The 22,229-nt window shown below is 36.0% G+C and overlaps 1 protein-coding gene across 2 annotated transcripts in view; it reads left to right on the top strand.

Moving 5' to 3' along the window:
- LOC116765342 (nephrin) overlaps positions 1 to 22,229 on the top strand; it is a 205,221-nt gene that overhangs the window by 173,363 nt on the left and 9,629 nt on the right. The window contains exons 13-15 of one of the 2 annotated variants that reach the window (XM_032654796.2): positions 255 to 396; positions 3,815 to 3,969; positions 16,329 to 16,532. In XM_032654796.2, coding sequence (XP_032510687.2) covers positions 255 to 396; positions 3,815 to 3,969; positions 16,329 to 16,532 — 501 coding nt within the window. Of the gene's footprint in view, positions 1 to 254; positions 397 to 3,814; positions 3,970 to 4,321; positions 5,008 to 16,328; positions 16,533 to 22,229 lie in introns of those variants that run through there. The other variant, XM_032654797.2, reaches the window with a different exon arrangement.

The raw sequence follows: 22,229 nt of genomic DNA, 5'->3' as shown, positions 1-22,229 counted from the left end.
TTACGCTAGATCGATTCAGAGTAGCTTTAAAATTTACTTTTCTATTGATGAGTGAGAATGTTAGAATACATAATAAAAATAAGTTAATTAAAATCAAAATAAAATATTTCCGAAAACTTTTTTTACTTATATCTGTATTATCTCTAACAAGGACAAAGTATATAGATAACAGTAATTATTAAGTTGGATAACTTCGACTTCTATTACTATTATTTTCTTAAAATCTCATAAACAATAATTTCTGTTATCAAAAGGGAAGCCACACGCACCTCGTAACTGCACCTTATGGAACCAGACGGCCGATTCAGCTGAGGTGTCTTGTGTTTCGGGTTTTGACGGAGGACTACCGCAGCACTTTTTACTTGAGGTGTACTCCGGGAACGAAGATAAGCCCAGGTAAGGAAATACAACTACAGTTAACTAATCTTTATCATGTGTTACACTTCTAGATGTACTCTTATTTCTCAGATAATTAATTTATAAATTGACAATTCGATAGTATAATCTATTATGTTCTGTGTATAGAATTGGGACGAGAACGTTGTTTCCCTTTATTTAAAAAACATTAGTTTTCTGGGACAATTTGCTGAAATCCTCTTCGTTAGCATTTAATCAAATTCATAAAGAGAAACTTTCCATTTATACAATAACATTTTGTTAAAAGGTGATGTTGTGGAGCACGTTAAATGTTACATGGTGGGGGCCTGAGGGAGGGGGAGAGGGAGGGGACGGTTTCGGAAGGGCGAAATTGTTTTTAATATTGCAGAGGCAATCTGCTCACGCAGGCGGCGTCGCTTCGCGTGCCCAGACTTACCACGCTTACTAAAGTGCTTGATCTCGTGACATTCATGTTAGGGATTGCTTTAGAATGGCAATTACTATCTTGGTCTCTTCAAGGGCAGCCTTTCGTAATGAGCCAATATAAAGGTGTCGTTTTAATTAGAGTTAAATTCAAAATTAAAGCAAGAGTGTCATATTAGTGCGAACACATGGGGAACGCATTAGGTACTATATAATTCCATGTTCATAACACTTGTACGGGAAGGGACGTTCGCATCGCGAAGGTTGCTGTAGTTAATTCATAATGAACGCTGTACCGCCGAGTTTAACGAGCACATATCCGGAGCAATTATGGAATTTGATAAACGGACATCGCTTACACAAACATTTTCATATAGATACATCTTTGTCACTAACTAATATACTAATGTTTTTTACCTAAGTCAAATTTTAAAAGATATATTTACAATATCTTCATACTGGTAAGAAAATATATATTCCTATATCAAGTAGTGCTTTTGAAAACTGATGCTTATTAAAACTTTATATAAAATGAAAATATCACAATAATTTAAGATCAGGCTCAACTGTCTAAGTAATAAGACTTATACAGTTTTATTGAAATATATTAATTATTTTTTGCCCGGGGCGAGCACGGGCGGAGCACGGGTGGAGGGCCGACTGCGGACCTTTATCGTTTTATTTATATAGATTATCTATAATACTTAAACGATATACATCTATATTTAGGAGCACTATATACAATTATCGACCTAACAAGAGGCTGTCCACCTGACTGACGTTCATCCTATAAAAATACTCCCACAAATTCTCTGTTAACCTGAGACTGGTTATCTGGCTTTACATTTTAATCCGCTTACGGCCACTGTTATAAAAGGAAGTTTCCTTTCATTCTGGATTAGGTCCCGTTCTTTGGTACATTTAACTTTTGTTACAAATGATTCCCCAGTACTGGTCAAGTGATGTAATACACCTTGTGACGTCACGGACCAAGCAAACATTATTGTTATTATTTAAGTATTACATAGTTTTCCTATCTTCTGTTAACCAGTTATTATTAACGACGAGAAATAAACCTTAATTAATCACGACAAATGAATAATCTGCGTGCTTTATAATATAGAGAGAGTGAGAGAGTGTCGGTCACCAACACATCACAACTTGCATTTCTTCTGTTTCGATTACTTTATATTGTGTATTATTCATTACTCATATTATAGAAATGATAAAATATAAGAAGTCAACAACACCTTAGGTATACGAGAAATACTACTTCACGAAGGATAGTTTTTGTCTTTTCTGTTTGTCTACTTATGTATATAAAGTTAAAACATGGTATACCTAAGTGAGTGCCAGAACACATTTTGGTTTAGTACATGTACTGGTACATAAGGAAATTAAATCATATCCGGAAAGACGTAGTAAAGTTAGACTAAACAATATGCTAAAATATCAAACCTTTTAATGTCGGAATCTTATAAATTCAATCTTAAAAAAACCCCGCTACCACGCTCAGAGGACGAGCTTTAATGTAGGTTGACGCAATTTTAACTTTCCTTCATATATGTCGCGGTCCCATACAACCTACTTAGAATTTAATCTTCAATCTATTTATAAAACATCGTTATCGTTAGGTAGACAATTTGAGAGCATCTTTAATAATTATTGATATTTCATCATTATTATAAAGCTTACTTTAAGCCTCTTACAGATATTGTTTATTTTGAGAGATAAGTTTCCAGTACAAGCTTCACAGAATATTATCAAATATAAATTGATCAAAGATATCGGAAAATAATTCTAACGACCTTTTAATATTATGTTTAAATAATAGCCATTTTACTCCCACGCTTTACTTCCAAATAATACAGTTAACCTTCCATTTGTTTATATTGCAATAAAATTATAAAAAAGATACTTCCCTTAGAAAACATATAATATTCATTTATTTGACATTGAATAAAAACGTTTCAAATGTAATCAAATTCTTCAGGAAATTAATCTCGTCAATACACACTACCAACCTTTTTTGGAGCAATTTTGGTAACACCAATATATAAATTACACCTTTGGGTAATAGCAATACCGTTATTATAAGTAATGTTGTCTTTATTGTAGAAATAATATAAACTACTGTCCTAAGAAATATAAGCTCTTTACAGACTCACATATCTTTGGAGAATATTTCTAATTACATGTCATAATAATAATTTCCAAGGATCGTTAAAACTTTACTCTGCCATGTGGCTGAGTTCAGATAGAAAAGTGCAAAGCGACTAGAAGACGACACCGTAGAAGGTGGACGGTTTTGATCTGCTGTGGCGGATAAAATTTCATTCCATATTTTGTATTTCCTTAATACCTTTAAGGAAATTATGTACGGGAGAAAACAATTTTTCAATTACCAATTCCGACATTAAGATTTATATCCTTTTTGTAACTTCCGCACGTAAGTGCCATAATAATGTTCTATTAATGATTAATTAAGTCTTGTGTTCATTATTAGTTTTTCTTTTAAACCACACGTTCATATGAAAAAAAATGACAGTGATAGCCACAGTATGTTTTGGCCGCACCATATTCCACCGCTGCCCAGCATGAGACGGGCTACCTCATGGGAGTAACGTCCTCGACCACGTTCGTTGAATGTTTTCAAACGAGTCTTCGATTTGCCAAACTGTTTTCGTGTCATCCACTCCATTAGTATCCTAAACCTTTCTGTTGGGAATATAAATAATAGCAGAATAAAAATCTTTTTCTCATCTGTTTTGAATTTATGTTTAGTTTAAGAGTAAACATCTACGGACTTATTTTTGGTTGAGAAAATTTCGATCATGGACGAATGCGTAAATATTATAATTAATGCAGTCAACATAGGGACAAGTACCTGATAATTGCTCTTAATGAGATAATTATTTTAAAACTAACCGACGATGGCATGTGTAGCATATGTATATCTTACAAGAGCTACTTCTCACTTCTTCTTACACTTACCCTGATATACTTTCGTCAGAGTGAACCTCACAGCCGAGGAACCTGTTTGGACGGTGCGAGGGCTGGAGTGGGACGTGCGATTCAGGCTGGTGGCTGTAGCCGTCAACAGCAAGGGCCGCTCGGCGCCAGCGCGGCTTGATGATCTTCTGTTCCCCGACCCGGAGAAGAGAACCGGTTAGTGATCTTAGAAATGATAAGAACACTATTTACTTATATTTATATATAAAAAAGTACCCATATCAAAAAAATTGAAAAATTAGTTGAAAAAATTAAATCTAAACACAACAGTGTATCAAGAACAATGGGACGTAAGCTGTTCAGATTACCTTGTAAATAGTTTTGCAAGAACTTAATCACTTGATAATATCATTATGTGAAATGTCCGTCAGCAAACTTTAGTGACAAAAAGTTGTTCGTTCTGAAAGCATTGGAATTGTGTTTAACTTTCCTATCGTCGCATTTTGGCTCTTATCATGGCAATTATCACAATAAATATTATAAGTGTTCTTTTTTTTATATTTTTCAGTTTCAAAGCTGTATATATTTTTATACTTTACAAAAGACAAATGCAATATACTCATAGAATGAATCCAACAACTCTTTTGCCGGGATCACCAAGTGAAACTCAATTTGTCTGCTAAGACGGGGTCCCGCGGGAGAGGCCCGGGAAGTGCTGCCGGTAGACTTAACCCGCGTGTACACAACTTGGAAAATTTAATATTTGTATATATCTGTCAAATGCGGTTTTAAAAATGTATACATTAAAAACTAATAATTCACTGATCAATGTATCATCTGTACAATTTGGAGATTCAAAGCTTTTATGTACTCTTAAATTCCTCGTCTAAAATCGTCAAATAATTTTTCTATTATAATATTAATACAAAAACTCTAGGATATTTGTCGTTAACAAAATTTAAAACCTCGTGTCCACCCAGGCTTACCCGAGAATTATTAGTCAAAATATTAGATCCGAAATATAGTAACGAGGAAAAGTGGCTGAAACATTTGGATGATTTGACGTCGGCCTCGAGCGCGCATTATAATAGCGACCGCAATAAAGGATTTTGTACCGCCTCGAGACCTCGATAAACGACTCTTACATTTGTCTTTTTGATTATTCAATTGGTGTCACCTTGTAGCGTTAAAGAGCGCCAATTACTTAAACGGTCTACGATTTTTTAAAGCAATATACATTTTCTGTCTATACTATAGCTGGATTTTATTCCTGATATGAGTTCAAATAGAGATATAGTAAGTAACACAGATGATTGTAATAAGCACTTAACCTAAATCATATTATACAAAGAACCTAATCTTAAGATCAAACCTCATCACCTACAAGGATAAGTAAAGAATTCGGAAGCTCTACTTCTCCTTGGCTCCGTCTTAAGTGATCCTAGTTTAATTAAAAGCCACTGGATTGTGATTAACCAAAAGCTCTTTCTATCTAAGGTTCAGTGGCACAACACACTGACCTTATCTTAACTTAACAGGTAGTTTTTATGACTCTTCAGATAAGTTATGAAACGAAATAAAAACTTTGTCAAATTGAATATATTTAAAAGTGTGATATATTCCACATGTGTACTTATGTGACGAAAAGCTTTAATATGTGGTCATGCTGATATTAAAACGGAACACTGGCTGTTCTTAAGAATAAATTCATGCATGGAGCTTTTATAATATTTATGATTACAGCAAGCTTATATAGTAAGAGCTATTGGAAGTCATATTCCCTTTATTTTAATTCTAGCCTACAGATCAGTCTAGTTCTATGTAAAATCGGTGCGGATTGAATGTCGTCAACTTTTCCTGAACTTTAAGGAATAAAGTGAGTTTTTGAATTACGATATAATCAAGACACATGAGTTGCCAATAACTTTATATAAAATAAATGTAGAAAAAACGCTCCATCACACGTCACATGACGAAATCCCCTGGGAACCTTCGACGAACCTTTAATTTCTCGCCTGAGAAGGCAACTTAGGAAAAGGTTTTTAGCACCGGCCCTTCCATCTAGTTTGGTCGTTTAGCCGCCCCGTGGGCGCTACCGTCATATCATCCCTATCATATCACTACTTATTGACACTTCAGTCTTTTCAACATATTTTTCCATTACAGTCTCATTAATTGAATCTATATTGAACACATAATCAAACCATGGCTCGTAATATTTCCGATTCTATAAATTCAAGCCTGAAAAATCGTGGTTTAGTGGAATTTCATTTATAAAAATCTACATATATTTGTATATTTAGTACAAGGTGTCTGAAATGCACTGAGTACTATCCTCGCAGCAGAAAAGATTACCCCTTAGAAATGTATTCTTAAATAAATATAGATGGTAAAATGCCAGTAACGCCGCTCCCACGCAATATATTTATGCAAATACGAGACCGAGTCGCGAGTTGTAAACCACTACACGAGTTACCTCTTCCAGGTTGTATATTGCCTTTACAGTAATTGATATCGCAAGTAGTAAATATATGGAAATATCTGTTACATCAAAGATAAACAACGCTTTTAATATTTAGTTACCCGCAAAATCGTACATTGTATTCTAGCTGTGGCCGGTGACTGTGGCTTGGAGTGAAGTTTATTGATCACTTATTTATCACATCACTTTAAACTATTTACCTGTAAATTCCGATAAAACTATTTGATTATTACAGCGTGTAGTAAATATAGCACGAATGCACAATAATTTTTGACCAAGGATACTTTATTAGCCAGGAAGATAAGCATACCGCACTTTCACCTGCTTAGCTGCGAATGTTGCTGACTTTAATAAGGATCAAGAACTTAAAGGCACATTTGACAGTCTCAGTTATGTTTTAGATAGAAGCACACTCGATTATATATCAAGGAATAGTGAAGTATAACTAATCACCAAGGCCTTATCTATGCGCATTGTATTTTTTCCAACTGACTGATAATTGGGATACTAGAGGGTTCCTCATACTTTCACGATGACGAAAACCATATTAACGGACACTGACAAGCTGATTCACTTAAAGCCTAGCTCCAATGTTAATATTGATAATATCCTTATCTTCAATATCTTTGTCTGCGACAGACCAGGGTGTGGATGATGATGGATGGCATTAGAATTATATTCAAAGCAGGATCACAGGTTTTGTGCACAATAGAATGAACTGCTACTTGTTAGTTTAATACCATAGTTATAAATTGTAACAGTTTACGACACTCGGAACAGAACCTGACTTCACGAATGAGAACAGTTTCTATTAGAATTCGAAGTTCCACATGTAGAGCTAAACTTACATCACCTACAATTTACGTCTAATGTATGTAAATAGCTCGGGTGGCGGTAGTGCAAAGCGGTGTTTCGGTGTGTTTCGGCATTTTGCGGCGCGTAATAAACACCGACTAGTGGCGGCCATATTAGTGCTTAATGAGGGAGTGCACATGATACTGTACGGAGACGGAACGACTCACGACTTACACTCATTATCATCTTAATGGATGATCGCTCCGGATTTAGTTGCAGGATGCTGTTCAAATTTCATTCAAAGAATGTTTTATGACCTCGGACTCATTAAATCGGTAATTAAACTACACAGAGTAATAGAAGTTGAACATGCTAGAATAGTTAACGTTGAGTTTTACCAAAGTTGAAGGTAAAGCATCTAATTCCAGTAGCCATCCAGGCTTAACATGAAGAAGCTTACAAGCAATACTACTTAGTATACATCGAGTGAAGCACCTAATATTAGTCGAGCGGCGACCTGCGACCTACTTAAGGAATAAAAACCAGCTCAACATTATTTTATACTTTTGATATGGGACACAATATTTCCTAATACATGGTGAAAATGAAAAAAAGTGTTAAGTTTTATAGGCTCCATCTATATACAAAGTAATATTAGTTCAGTATATATATCTTGTACTTCAGATGTTTAATGATAGGTTTCAGTCAGGATATTATAAGTTGCTTATTATTACATATTTTTTGTGTTATTATTACATTTAAAAACGTGGTTTTTAGTACGTGAAGAGGGAGTATACGCATCAATACTGAGCTATCGACGGTTCAACTCCACCGGTTATCCTCCTCTGTTAACTGATTTTATACATAGTTAACAGACCACACTATGTTAGTGACCAGTTTGACAACTTTATATTAGTTTCATATATTATGTTGATAGTCTTGTATCGATGCAAGAAAAAATTATATACATGAAAATATATTACTGGTACATTATACGTTGCAGAATTTTATCTTATTTTACTATAAATAAACTATATTTTCTTGGGGTTTCCCTTCCATTTCCGAGAGATTCTTGAGATAAATGCCAAGGTAGTTACGGAAAACTTTATTCGCGTCGGCTTCGAGGTTTTTCGTGTTTGCGTTTTACACACACATTCAACTATACGCAACTATACAACAGATACACAGCACATAAAACTAGGATAGGATCATTGATAGTGACATAATATAACCATCGACATTGAAGCACACTATTCTCTTTTACAAATACAATTTGTTTTTTTTTAAATTAACATTTACAATTTAGAATATTATTCCGTCCTAATAACAAAAAATAAACCTTACTTTTTAGTTTATTAGTTCAACTCGTTTCCATGTCCTAAACCTTCCACTATTAAAAATCAAATTAAATTTCGGCACATCTCTGGACCACACATGTAATACAAACAGAGGCGGTTAAAACGAATGTCATCCATATTCGTAGAGGCGAGGAAACACCTGAGTAATGTCAGATAACTTTAAACATGTTATTGATAAGCTAACGTGCGTGTCGTATCGTATCCGTCTCCTCCGAGGAAATGACGAGCGATTAGCTTTTTATGTATCCTTATATTGTTGCATTAAAGTTTTAAATATCTCTACAGACAGGATGCTACCATGGATAAGTAAATCGGAAATATGTAATCCGAGTCTGTTTGTCAATAAATCTTGATTATTAAATAAAATCGCTCATTTAATATATAACTATTTGTCGTACTGGGTGGTCCGTGAATCAAAGTTTATTTACCTCAACTGGAATCAGTGTTTCTAAATTACCACCTTGGAACAAACTTTGCGAAAATAAAACAGCTGAATTTTATGTTAAGTTATGGTTTTTAGAGGTGCTTCAAGAACTGTAGGCTTGAGTACAGATCCTCGACTCCAGCTGGTCCTTCAAGACCCACTTCAAGCTCCTGGGGCCGAGATTGTTGGGTGCAGCCGCAGCACTTGGGCGTATACTCCCGAACCTAAGAGGGCCCACATCTTCATGCCAGCGCCTCTATCTAGGTGTGATGCAGTCTACAGCCCTGTACGGGGCACCGGTGTGGGCAAATTCGCTCAAAAACCAGAGCATTGCCTATTTGCGTGCTGCGCAAAGGGTGTTGGCTATCCGCATGGTACGGGGCTATAAGATCATCTCCGCGGAAGCGGCTTTCGTGTTGGCTGGATTACTGCCATGGGATCTGGAGGCGAAGTCCCTCGCGTTACTATACCGGTGGCGCGAGGAAGTGAAAGCTCATGGACAAATGCCAACCCCAAACGAGGTAGAGGCGCAAAGAAAAAAGTTCCGTGGTGCTATGAGGTTGGAATGGATGTCAAGGCTAGCTCAACCGACAACAGGCATCCGTACAGTTGAGGCGATTTATCCGATTCTACTTGAGTGGCTAAATGGCGACCATTTGACGCCTACTTTCCGACTGACCCAGGTCCTTTCCGGGCATGGATGCTTTGGAAGGTACCTTTGGTTTGTCGCTCGAAGGTAGCCAACTCCAGTGTGCCATGGGTGTGGTTGCGCTGAAGATACAGCGCAACACACCCTCGAGGAACGTCCATCCTGGGCCCCCGAACGAGCAAGCCTCGTCGTTAAAATAGGGGACGACTTATCATAATCGACCGTAGTTAAATCTATGGTCGATAGTCCTAGGTTATGGCAAGTGGTCCTCCCCATTTGCGAAACCGTCATGGCGCAAAAGGAGACAGCGGAACGGCTGAGGGAAAACGACCCAATGTCGAGCCAACAACGCCGCAGGGAAGTCGGCCGTAGGTGACTCGCTCACGACCGCCGCCTTTCTCTTTAAGGAGAACCCAGGGTGGTAGACACGAGGAGTCTGTCATGCCAATTCGACGAGGTCCTCGAGTGGAATGGCGTGCCGTCCCACGCTGACACGCCTCTGGAAGCATCTATAAATCCATCTTGCGTTGGATTCGCGATTGGACAGCCATAGTGGGAGGCCGCGGGCTGGGCGAAAGCGTTACCGCAGCCTTCCCTACCTTTGTGGCGAGGAGGAATTACGCTGGTTTTTAGTGGGTAGACTGGGCGCTTTATACCTACGAGACCCACATAACCACAGCTGCCCTCCCCGGGCTGAGTAGTATCCGAAAAGCATTTTTCCAGCTTCACCAAAAATAAAAAAAGGCTAGAGTACGGATAATTATTTCAGCTATAAATATTGCTCAAAACAAAAAAAATTACACACGTTACAATAATAGTGATCCAAAACGTATTCTGTTTTTGCAAATTCACAGAGAATTTTACAAACTAAGGATCTTCACCTTGTGCCAAATGAAAATAACAGATAAAATTGTGAGCAAAGAAAGTATAACCTTTAATAGTATCTTACTTATTCCATTAAAAAGTAATGAAACAATAAACGTGCACGGAGTTTGTTCCGTTCACTAAGCGGTGAGGTTCAGGCGAGAGATGAGTTAACGACGAATACGAATTAATTACAAAACCTAAAGACAACAACTATATAATATTTTTAATTATAAAATCATTTACAATTACAAATTTTTAAATAGTGATGATGGAATGTTTTTATTGCTATTATTGGTATTATTTAAAAAAGGAGAAAATCCATGTACTGAGAGTCGAACTCAAATTGGTACAGAAAGGGAATCTAAACAGGGAAAACTATTTTTTGGATTTGAGTCACGTTACTTATTTTATTTCGCATTTTACCAAAGTGCCGGTTACTTAACTACAGACGTTAAGGAACCGATGAAAGAAACGAGCTGGCTTTCCTTTCAACATATCAGTAAAATATAATTTTATTTAAATATATTCTTTAAAAATTCTTGAAAATGTTTATTACTTGAATCAAATTCATATTAACTCCACTTTATCATCACAACATAGATAACATTCATGTGCTTGCACGATCAAAAACTATTAAGTAGTAATATGTATAGATACGTAACGAAAGTTTATTCATTATGAGCGACGATAGTCGAGGATAACTTTAAAAATAAATATGTAACTAATAGCAAACTTTATATTAAGTGTTTAAAATACTTCCAATTAAGACGAGAACATTACACAGACGGAATGAATAAATAAGAAACGGAAAGGCTTATGTCTGGTTGACGTGTCAAAGAGGACAAACATATTTTAGTAGAAATGAAACGTCACGACGATTCACGTAAGGAAAACGGAAACTAATGCATAACTAATATTTATTTAATTTTTGACTTTTTCTGGACCTGTCCTTAATATATTTTATAATAATGTTCTGACTCTCCAGACTATTGTCGGACATACTCTTCTTTATGGACGAACAAAGCGGGTCCATCGGAAAACTAACTGACAGACTCGAGGACTTCATGGATAATTTGTCCTTTTAGCAATACTAGTTACAGCTAGGAATTAGATGAAAACTTTGAAATTTGTTGAAACAATTTTGGAAAAAGTAATTTGAAATGAGCCGAAATTATAAATAACAATTTGAGAAAATCTTGGACAGAGAGCTGACGCGGAATCATATTGGATTACTTTTCTAGATTTTGAAATAGTTCTTTCTATGTACCGAAAAAGTAATCGCAATGACTTCACAAGGCGATAAGAAAATCCTCTTTGAAATTCCAACGCAAACACACCGATTGTTTTTGTTCCAAAGCTGAAACCAATCGGTGGGATTAGTATGAAAGCAACCCTTGCAACTTTTTCACATTAAGTTTTTCTAAACTAAGTGAGCGGAACGACTTTTTTACATTATTCCCCAACTTTCTGTACCAAGAACCTGCTCGAATTGTCGTTGAAGTGCTCGGATGCCTCGCAAAATGGCAGTCGGTAAGGTTTACTCTGAAAAGAGCTGCTCCCGCTCCGATAAGAAAGTAATTACTAGGTACGGCGGACCACTGCCACTGCGGCTTCCAATACGTTTGCCTATTAAAACTTCGTATTAGCTATTATGGACTGACCTAGTTTGAGTTTGCGGCTGCCGGCTAAATGTTTTGTTTCAGGTGCATTTGATACTCCGCCGTAAGAGAATATGTTTTACGGTTTAATAAATATATTTAATAAACGTCACCTTCACTGTATTCAAAGAGATATGAAGCTATTTGGTATGACGAGGAAGAAATGTATATTCACATATGCTACTTCTTAAAAAGATGGCCAAAATAATTTGAACATAAAAAAGCAACAATTTTGCGATGCAAATTATATTACAGTACTAATATTCATTAAAACATATTTCGTTCCCTACACAGAACACCGGTAGCGATGCGTCCTTTAAAGATTCTACTTGATAATAAAAACGTAGTACTAATTATTGGAACTGATGACATGCGACTTCACTGTATACTTACTCAATTATACAATGTAACTTTATTTAAAGATAAAAGTTTTTCGTGTTGTTTCGTTTACCTCAAAAGATAATAAAGCATTGAATGCAATGTATTTTTATTTAAAATAAACTGATTGCTAGGTTTCCTGATTCACAGACGTTCGTTAGTACTTCAGCTCGTGGGATGTTCGTTTCGTATTCATTTCATGTAATGACTTAATAAACGCAACTCAAGTCTTAAAGTGATTTTTTGTTCACTGAACGCAAACTTTAGTTCCAAATGTCAAATTATTTCGTTTGCATCGGTCGTTGTCTCGTTGAGTTCATGAATAACTTTGCTTCTATTTGGTTTGTTGATACAAATAAAATTAACCTCTGCCTGTGATGAATAGTTCTACAATTTAATTATATAATTTTCATCCTGTTATGTCAATAGAATTTAATAAAAAAATATGAGCGATCTTTTAAGCTTAAACCCGACGTGGCGTCGTAGATTCTCGTGAAAATATAAAATTTACATGCGGAGGACGCACCGGACTGGGTTTCATTAATTATTGAAGATACCGTTACAGCCTCCGCCCATAACGACGTGTTATTAGAATACACATTATATACGTGAGATATGTTTTGTAAGGCTTGTATTAACATATTAGTGTTAAATAAAATAAAACAGGAGAGCGCCTGTTGTATAATACATTAATGATTTGGAAACGAATATAATTTTATAAAAATAATTACTTTAAAGACTGTATTCTGGTTATTATTTGTTATAAAATTTCATGTAGATCTATTTTAAATAACTACTTCGATAATATTACTACAATTATAAAAGAGAAATATTTTCCTCTTTTCAAAATATGTTATTACCAAGATGCGTGAACTAAAATATATTATTTTATTTGTACTTCTACTTAGACAAAGAATTTATATTCATTTGTAAAAGGTTATTTTAAGTCATAAGAAGATTTCCGACTTTGTTATTTTAAAATTGTTTGCATGTATAAGGTTTATAGTAAAACTATAAAGTTTCATTGTAAACCTTTTACCGCTTTTAAGAGGACAATTAATAAAAGACAATAAAGTAATTAAAGCGATCACAGTATTGTGATCTTGTTGTGTCTCGACCAGAGAGGATTAGTTAGCAATATATTTCGTTCTACTTTAATTTTCTCATACTTACATCAAACGCAGCTGTAATAACATTTATGAGCCCGATACTATTTATGGCGTTAGAAATATTATGTTAGAAAAAATGTCTTAGGGTCTAATCACTGCTGCAATTTTAATATTTTATTTCTAAAAATAAATTTAAAAAACCGAACGCACGGTACACCGCGAGTGACAGGACCATAACAAATACTCAATATGATGAATATATAGTGTAACTAACGTGAAGAAATAAAGTATTTGCATTTAATTGTAACCGATCTAATAACGTTTTAAGTCTAGGTACTCGCACCCCTCAGCCCATTTGTCCAACACTTCGTCCCATGAATTAAAGCTGATTAATTAATTCAATGTCCGTTCAAAACATGAGAGCCGGTGGCTTGCTGTTACACAATCATGATTCATCTTAATAAGAACAGAATATTCATGAAATCCAAGTCTATAAACAACTTGTTTTATTTAAAAGTTAAAATGTTTATTATAAACACCGTTATTGTCCTCGTAATGCTGGAGTTATCAATAAAGGTATAATCAAATTAGGATTTAATGTGTCTAATTTTATAATCAAGTTCTTTGTGTACCAAATATTTGTTATCAGTAGTTATTAACCACACAACGATGTCGTCACTAGTCTAACTGAACTTTGTCCATATTATGTATATCGTATCAGTGTATCGTATTTATGTCCAAAACATCAGAATGTCTCTTATTTAATTCAAACGTTTTAAGTGACATTGATGTCCGTGAGTAGCCCTGGTAGCGGTGGTATCCGGAGCGCGTCGCGAGTCTTGTCCGATGCCGCCGCAGTCCACGCGACCACATTCGAATTAGTTCCACGTTCGTCACATTCACATCGCACATTTGACGATAATTGGAATACCTCGAACATACTGCGCTCCTCTCGGCTCTCCCCCGCCCGCGCCGACACCGCCGACACCGCCGACAACGAAACAACCCTCTCAATTAACATCATCGAGACTTGTTGTGAGCTTGCGAGTGTCACATATCCATTAAACATTCCAAAAGGACACTTGAAACAAAACTATAATGAGTTGAAAATTATATTTCAAATTGTTATAACTTTCGTTGAACAACAATTTACGACAGGACAGTTTTGAACTTTGTGTATTGCCCAGTATCTAGTTATAATTTCCAAAAGTCGGAGACGGCAGTCAGTTAATCAATTCGAGAGGCGATGTCTCATCGTCGCAGCTTTCGGGGCGACCTTATTACGAGGAGACTAATTAAAATTAATAATACAGTCGAAGAACGCGCGCGTTCAACCATGAAGTTGGTAAAGCTCTCCAACTTGGCTCCCTTGTTTGTTTGAAAATGGCTCCAACTGACATTCTGCACTTTCGGCTATGAATTTATAATTTGGCGGGTTTCGGTATTTATTTAATTAAACAAACACATTTACTTTGCCTGTATCTTCGAATTAAATAAGCGGCTAATGTGAATATATGTTCATCGTTAGTACGGCGCGGGGTCAGCAGAGTTGAAGAAGGAAACATAGCAATCTATGGTAACCACCTTCAACAGTAAAATCGATGAACGTTAGAACAGTCAATTTGACTGTGTCATCTGACCGAGACCGAGACCGAGCTACTTACAGAACAGATAATTTAAAAGTTCCTCACGGATTCTAAGCAGACCACTCTGTGCTCGGTTCTTTTCATACTTATAAAAAAGGATGAAGACTACTAAAATGAATAGAGTCGTATGAATTTTCCTATTAATATAATATAAGTGACTGTTGATGGCGACGTATGAATGTTCGATGCTGTTTCAGCAATGTGTGGGCCTTGAGTTCTGACTGTGACTTCACTTCATTTTAATTTTATCGATCATAAAAGATACATTTTGTATAAAGACACATAACACCCATATTTTACTAACTTTGTTCCTTTAGCCTTGAAACCAATACCTAAAACCATGCGACCGCAGTCGCAGGCCCAAGGGTATATTTTAAAGGAATAAAATATAGAACAAGAACCTTAAGTCAGGAATATTATCTAGTAATAACCATGTGCGCTCAACTTTAAATACCCCTTGTATTTAGTTAGGATCCTCAAGTAAGCATTCAGACTATTAGAAATTATCAGTGAATATAAAAATTGAGAATCTTGGGGAAAGAGTATAAAACCAATATTTTATTCAAATATTGCATGATTTTTTACCAAATTGAGATGAAAATCCCGCCCATCTCAGATCGTAATTTTTGATAGAATCTGTTCGCTAGAGATTACTCAAAGAGTAAATACAACATTTGTAAACTAATGATACAATTAATTTAATCTTTAATTTTACTTTGACATATTAAAGGTGAATTAGTTTGACCAAATCACAAGAAACAAACCATGAAGTGCACAATAGTCTACGGTGTAAGTGCATTCAATATTTCAAGAGGTTCCAATCTTACACACTACATTGCTCAAAATTTGGTTTTGGAACTCAGTATTCGGGACTTCGCCTCCACAACAAACTATATCCTAGTCTTCAACTTGTTTTATGCTTTATTTCAAGTAGAATGATATACAGATCGTCCGTGAAGATTCAAGTGTGGCAATCTAGCCGCTCTTTAACCAAGCACGGCAATGGTAACGAAGTTTCGTTTTAAATATGTTTTTAAATATCATTAGTTGAATTATGGAAATACGTACCCAGTAACCTTAATATTTGAATAAAATTCGTACTTTCAATCTTTTGTATGCGTGTCATTACAAAATAGATTTGAACTGTTTCGTTACCCAACTTACTCGTATATTTTAAAGAGAGAAGTTAAAATTTGGCGTATGGTACAGCAACCGACAGCGGTCTGGGAGCCGGCGCGGCAAGTGCGGCGGGGGCGACGGTCGCCGGGGCGTGTGCGGCGCTCGCCCTGGCAGTAGCGGCCTGGCGCGCAGCCAGGCGACGAAGACAACCCAGGAAGCCCTCAGCCCCCTCTCTCTCACAACACAAGAATGATCACGACGATGCCGAACCCGACCTCATACCCAACAACTACTGTGAGTACGTCCCTGACAGACCCCGCCGACCTGAATGGTTTTATTTTTTAATCGAGAGCATGTTTCAAAATTAATTTGTTAATATATTACATTGAATACTACAAAACGCATATTAATGAACCTTCGGTTTGTTTCCGTGCCGCTATATTTATATTGAGTACACTCACATGAATATTGAATGCCGAGGGTTTTATGAGCTCGTGCACATCTCTTCGGAATCCTCTTCCGAAGCTAAGCCGCTTTTTGTAAACACGCATTTATGTTTCATTTGCGGGGTGCGCACATCTGTTGCATACATTTTAAACGAAGGAAAGCAGTGGCGTATCATATTTTATAAAATAAGTTAGAACTGATATAGAACGTTCCCGTAGCAACAACTTACTATTACTTACGAGTATATGTATATTAGTTAACATATGTGCTTGGTGTCCTTCCGAAGCTATCAACATTATATAACATTTTCATTATGATTATTTTAATTAACGTTCACATAAGCTCTTCATTTTTATGAAACCGGTCCTAACAGCTTCAACAGTAACTCTTCCCAAAGACTGTCTTGTCTCATTGTCGGGCCATCTTTGTCCGTTGTATGAATATTTGAATGCGAGATATCTCCGTTTCATCTCAGTTGCGGGCACAAACAACGGTGATGCGATCCCGAGAGGAGCCAGTTGGTCCGCCAGGGCTGTTCACTTAACTTAAAAACAATTAATGCCTTAAAAGATAGAAAAAATGCTTTTTAAAAAGACGCATACACTTTTATTATTAACAAATAGATGAGAAGATCCTGTTGTCCCGAATGTCTTGTAACTTATCGATTAGATGCTGATGTTGTTAATCTAGGAAACATCTAGAATGATGTAAGCACATTTTAACTAATGGTGGGTACATTTTAAAAGTAAATTCATATAGAATACGATCAAAGATAGAAGTTATGTCGTATTTATGGAATCCATGATGTGTGAAGGAATTACAAAACAATGCTTTAAATATTCATTACATTTCTATACATTTAGTTCTAAAAAGCAAATGTATGTTTAAAATAAAAATGAACACAGCCCTGTGTACCGCTAAAAGAGTAATGGACAAAAGTGGACTCAACATCACTCCACAGTAAATGTATGGGACACAAAATCTGATTAAAAAGCAATGTCGGCCCGGATACTTGTTTGATGTTCCTGTGAGAGTTTTATTATTCAAAAAGGTAAAAGTACACGATGCTCACATCTTTACTCATATCTTATAATAGAATTCACGTCATTTCATATTCTTTTAGTCAAATTTAATACAAATCTGATTATATTAAGGTTAGCAGAAGACAACACATAAATCTAGATCGGAATATCATAAAAAAAATCGTAGATGAGTAAAGAATATAACAAATGTTTATGTTCAGTTAGCAAATTATTATTCAGCAATTAATAAGAACACAATCATATTCGTATAAATAAAAACTGTTTATTACACAAAAATAAAAGATTTCCACTATATTTTTTAGTGTAGGGATCGACGCGGCGATGATTCCTCTGGCAAGTAAAGAGCACATTTCCATTGCCTCACTCGACTTTTATGTTTTTATTACCAACTTCTACATTCACTCCCCCTGACAGCCAACACGGACACCGCTTTTTAATCAACCAAACTTGTATCATTTCACACTATTTAATGTGTGTGTAAACGGGGCATTCTCGGACATGTTACATTTATTGCCAACAATAATTTCCAATTTCAAAATCGCTCCAGGAAGGTGTATAGTCAATCTTTAGTTGAATCAACTCTTTACAGTTAAAACCTTCTTAAACGTTTTTCATAAATACTAATAAATAAAATGAACGGGGAATAGTCATAAAGTATAACATCGTCGAAGCGAGTTTTCGTTCACATTTGAATTGAAGTCAAACTAATAAAGTGAAGTCATTAGTGGCGGCGGTAACATTGAATAATTGAGAAGCTATAAGGATATAAGCCGACAGTATTAGAGGAACATTACGCATGCATGGAGCTCTGTATTGTCACCGCGATTTCGATATACTGCTACGCGGTTATAGCTCATGTTACCGAAACATAGGGACGAGACTACTCCGTTCACAAGTGGACCGCATTATGCTAGATATCAGCATGTGGAATGGCTATTACTTTTAGACGCCGAATAGTTTTAGTCCAGTTTCATACTTATTATAGTCATTTAAAAAAAAATCCTTTAATAAGTTTCCGTCAACTGTAAATACATTCTCACACGAAAAAAGATGCACTACTTTGTATTCATACGCATGTTTGCGGAAGTTTTTCTTGTGGGTCAGATTTATGTAGAATAGTTTCATTAAAGAGAAGAGTCGCGTCTAGAAGACACATTGTCTTTATTGCCATAGAATTTTTCGGTTTTCGTAAGAGTCTGTTTATGATCTTCCTGTATCTTTATTTCTGACGGAAATCGAGGAGAATATTATTTCAATACAGATATTGGATTGGACAAGAGACGGACGGGTCGGCCTCAGAAAAACATCTCGCTATCATATTAATGGAACTATTCAATTAGATTTTATTGTTAGTGAGAGAGACAGCATTTTGATTTATAACTTCTCAATTCAGCCAGTGACTATGAAAACTCTTATAAAGCAGTGCGAACTATGTTGTTGCACATATTATATTGTTTTGTATAATACACTATATTGTTAATGAATTATTATTGAAATACTCTATCTAAAAACAAATAAATATTTAGAGAGTATTTGATATTCCTTTAGAATACATGATTTATAAGATTTGATTTATTTTGTGGAAGGTTCGATATGTTAATAAAGTTTCTAGTAATAATCTCGAGGTCGTCTCACACCCCCCGACTGCCCATATATAAATATATAAATATATAAACATGCCGAGCATTTTACGTTAAAGTGGAAAAGTTAAATTGTCGTTCGTCCTCTCAGGCGCCTCGTCAGCTCCTACAACCCGCTATAGAATATACGTTGTCACGACACTTACATAAAAGTTTTAGGATATTAGTTTATATTTATCTCGTTAACATAAAATTGTGTAATCCCTTAATAACAGACAATAGACGATATATATGTGTATCTAAGTAAATAACATTTTATATGTGTCTTAAAGTAACTATTATGACGCATATATCTTCTCAGATCTTATTTGTTAATCTATGTGTCAACTAGTGGCCAGTCTCCAGCGATACTAAAGACTTTTACCGATGAAGTCTCTAAACCTGATACATCACATATGTATGACTCCCCGCCTTCCTCGCTGTTCTGGACGTCATTGTATAAGTGTTTCCGGTCAGAATCTCTGTACACAAGTTATATAAAGAACATTTATCGCTAAACAATCATTTGTCAATGTGTCAAAATGCGTTATATTGTCGGTCGTACGTCGCGTTGTGAGATAATTGTCTGTTTAAGTGAATTCGTATCGTGTGGCACGCGAGCGGTCGCGGTGCGGCAGCCGAGCGGCGGAAATAGAACGGTAGAAGGGTGTTAGTGGAGGGAGGGCTGTTGAAACGGGAAGAGAGGGTGATGAGGGGAAGAGGAAGAGGGGAGAGGAGTTGCTAACGATACGCGATAATTAAAGCCTAATGAGCATCTCCGTTCAACTCGCTGCCAACTAACCGAGCCCGATCGATCTAACTTACAGGGAAACTTTTATTAGCACTTTTAGACCTAATTGTTTATTTTTGCCAGATATCAAACTTCCTTATTTATAAGATATTAAAATTCAAATCACATGTGTACGAAAGTTTTCTATTCCTAATAACAAGTTGTTCATACAATGTCCAAGTGGTGTAGGTATATTATTTTATTAAACAATTTCACTTCCTCCCGGTCACAAAACTCTGCTTCAGAAACCATGTTTTTTTTATTCTTTATATAAACTGGAACACTTAAAAGATACATCAAACCCTCTGACCAACTCTGTGATCCTCTGCGCGTATTATTTTAATAGGTTCATGCGGAATTATCGGTGTCGTAATTCGCGTTACGCCCACTGCGGTCGGAGCCCACAAAAATTCTGGCAACAAAATATTTTACCCCGACACATTGTACGCTAGCGTTTGTTTTTAATTTTAGTTCTTATTTTGAATGCAATAAGGTCGACGGCGAGAGGAAACAAATAACGGCCCGCGGTTAAATCACGGTGTGATAACGGAAACTACTGTACCTAATAGCTGGACGAACGAAACTGTTTACATAATGTATAGCGAGCGTTTGAATATACAGCCGCTGGGGTATTCATAATATTTTATTTATTAAAGTTATTTTAGAAAACTGCAATATCATTACATCATGATCGGTCCTTTTTATTTTAAATAATACTTTCTCGTTTTATTTCAATCTAATTCGTGACGAGAGATGGACCCGCTTGTTTAATATTCCTTGAAATGTAAATATATTAAAATTATGAAACTAGATTAAATTCTGATATCACGGCTCCCGATGATTGGTTATTGATATTGAAATCACAATAAATAACACGATACGTAAACTTTAACGTTATATTGTGAAATTATACAAATGTATAATTTCAAATCTCTAGGTCCGTCACTTGCAGTATTGTAATATAAGGCAAAAAATTCGAAATTTAACAACCGATGAAATATAAAGAAAGGTCATCTCATATTCATAACGGCGTGGAGCTCGAGCCCACGGCTATAAATTGTTCGGTAATGAATGCCGTTCTCGCCTCAATAAAAACTCCCGCATTATATGATAGAGAAGGATTTATGCCCGCCGCAGCCCGCCGCTGACTATTCTAATCCGTGGTAGGCGGCAAAGCGCGACGATTCCCACTACATACATTAAACGACTGCGTCTTCCGTTCCGGCAGAATTTAATATATTAAACTTTAATAATAATATCTTAACGAATAACATCCGCCATGTACAGGACAGTCTGAGAGACAGGACGAGCTCTGCGATCCGCCTCCTCTAAGAAACAATAGTTGTATTTAATGAGAGATTGTTCTCTTGAAATTCTTTTATTCTCATGAAATTCTTTTGTCAAGTATAGTTAGTATAAATCCAAAAACATTGGACCCGCATTTTGAAAACCTCTGTAAAATATGTACACCCTTGTTTTAAATTGTTAGTCACAGTATTATACTTAAGTCAAAATCCATGGATTAATTTGCAAGCGAAAAGAAAATCCAACACCCAGTTGCGACAACGACGAAAGATATTATTGAAAAATATTTTGATATTGGCGCGGTGCGACGTTCATGAATATTTATGCGGTCCTGAATATTCAAAGGCACTCGCAATTGAAAACAGGCCGCGGTCCTCTCGCGGAGAGTTTGGGACGAGTGCCCGCCTCATTCATCTCACGATCACTGCTGACGATCTGATGACAGTCCACCGACCGACCACAGTCCAAACCACATTCTACCTTATGAAAGTAGTGTTCATGGATATACAAAAACTTTGCCATACTAATAAAATCAATCTAACATAGCGTAATAGATATTTATATAGATGGGGATTTAAAAAATAAAAAATATAAAGTATTAGCTAGCCTTCCCAAAAATACACTTGCAAACTTAATCAAGTGAAGTTAAAACTAGAAATAATACTTTGAGAGAAATTATTCAAAAATTATAAGCATCGTGATTGAGATTCATGGGCTCTGCGGAAAGATCGGCGACGCTGCGGCAAAGCGGCACAAGCCGAGGTAAAGTAAAGCTATTAATGAAAGC

The sequence above is a fragment of the Danaus plexippus genome, chromosome 2 (genome assembly GCF_018135715.1).
Source record: "Danaus plexippus chromosome 2, MEX_DaPlex, whole genome shotgun sequence".
Lineage (NCBI taxonomy): Eukaryota > Metazoa > Arthropoda > Insecta > Lepidoptera > Nymphalidae > Danaus > Danaus plexippus.
This window is presented reverse-complemented; position numbering and strand designations above follow the sequence as displayed.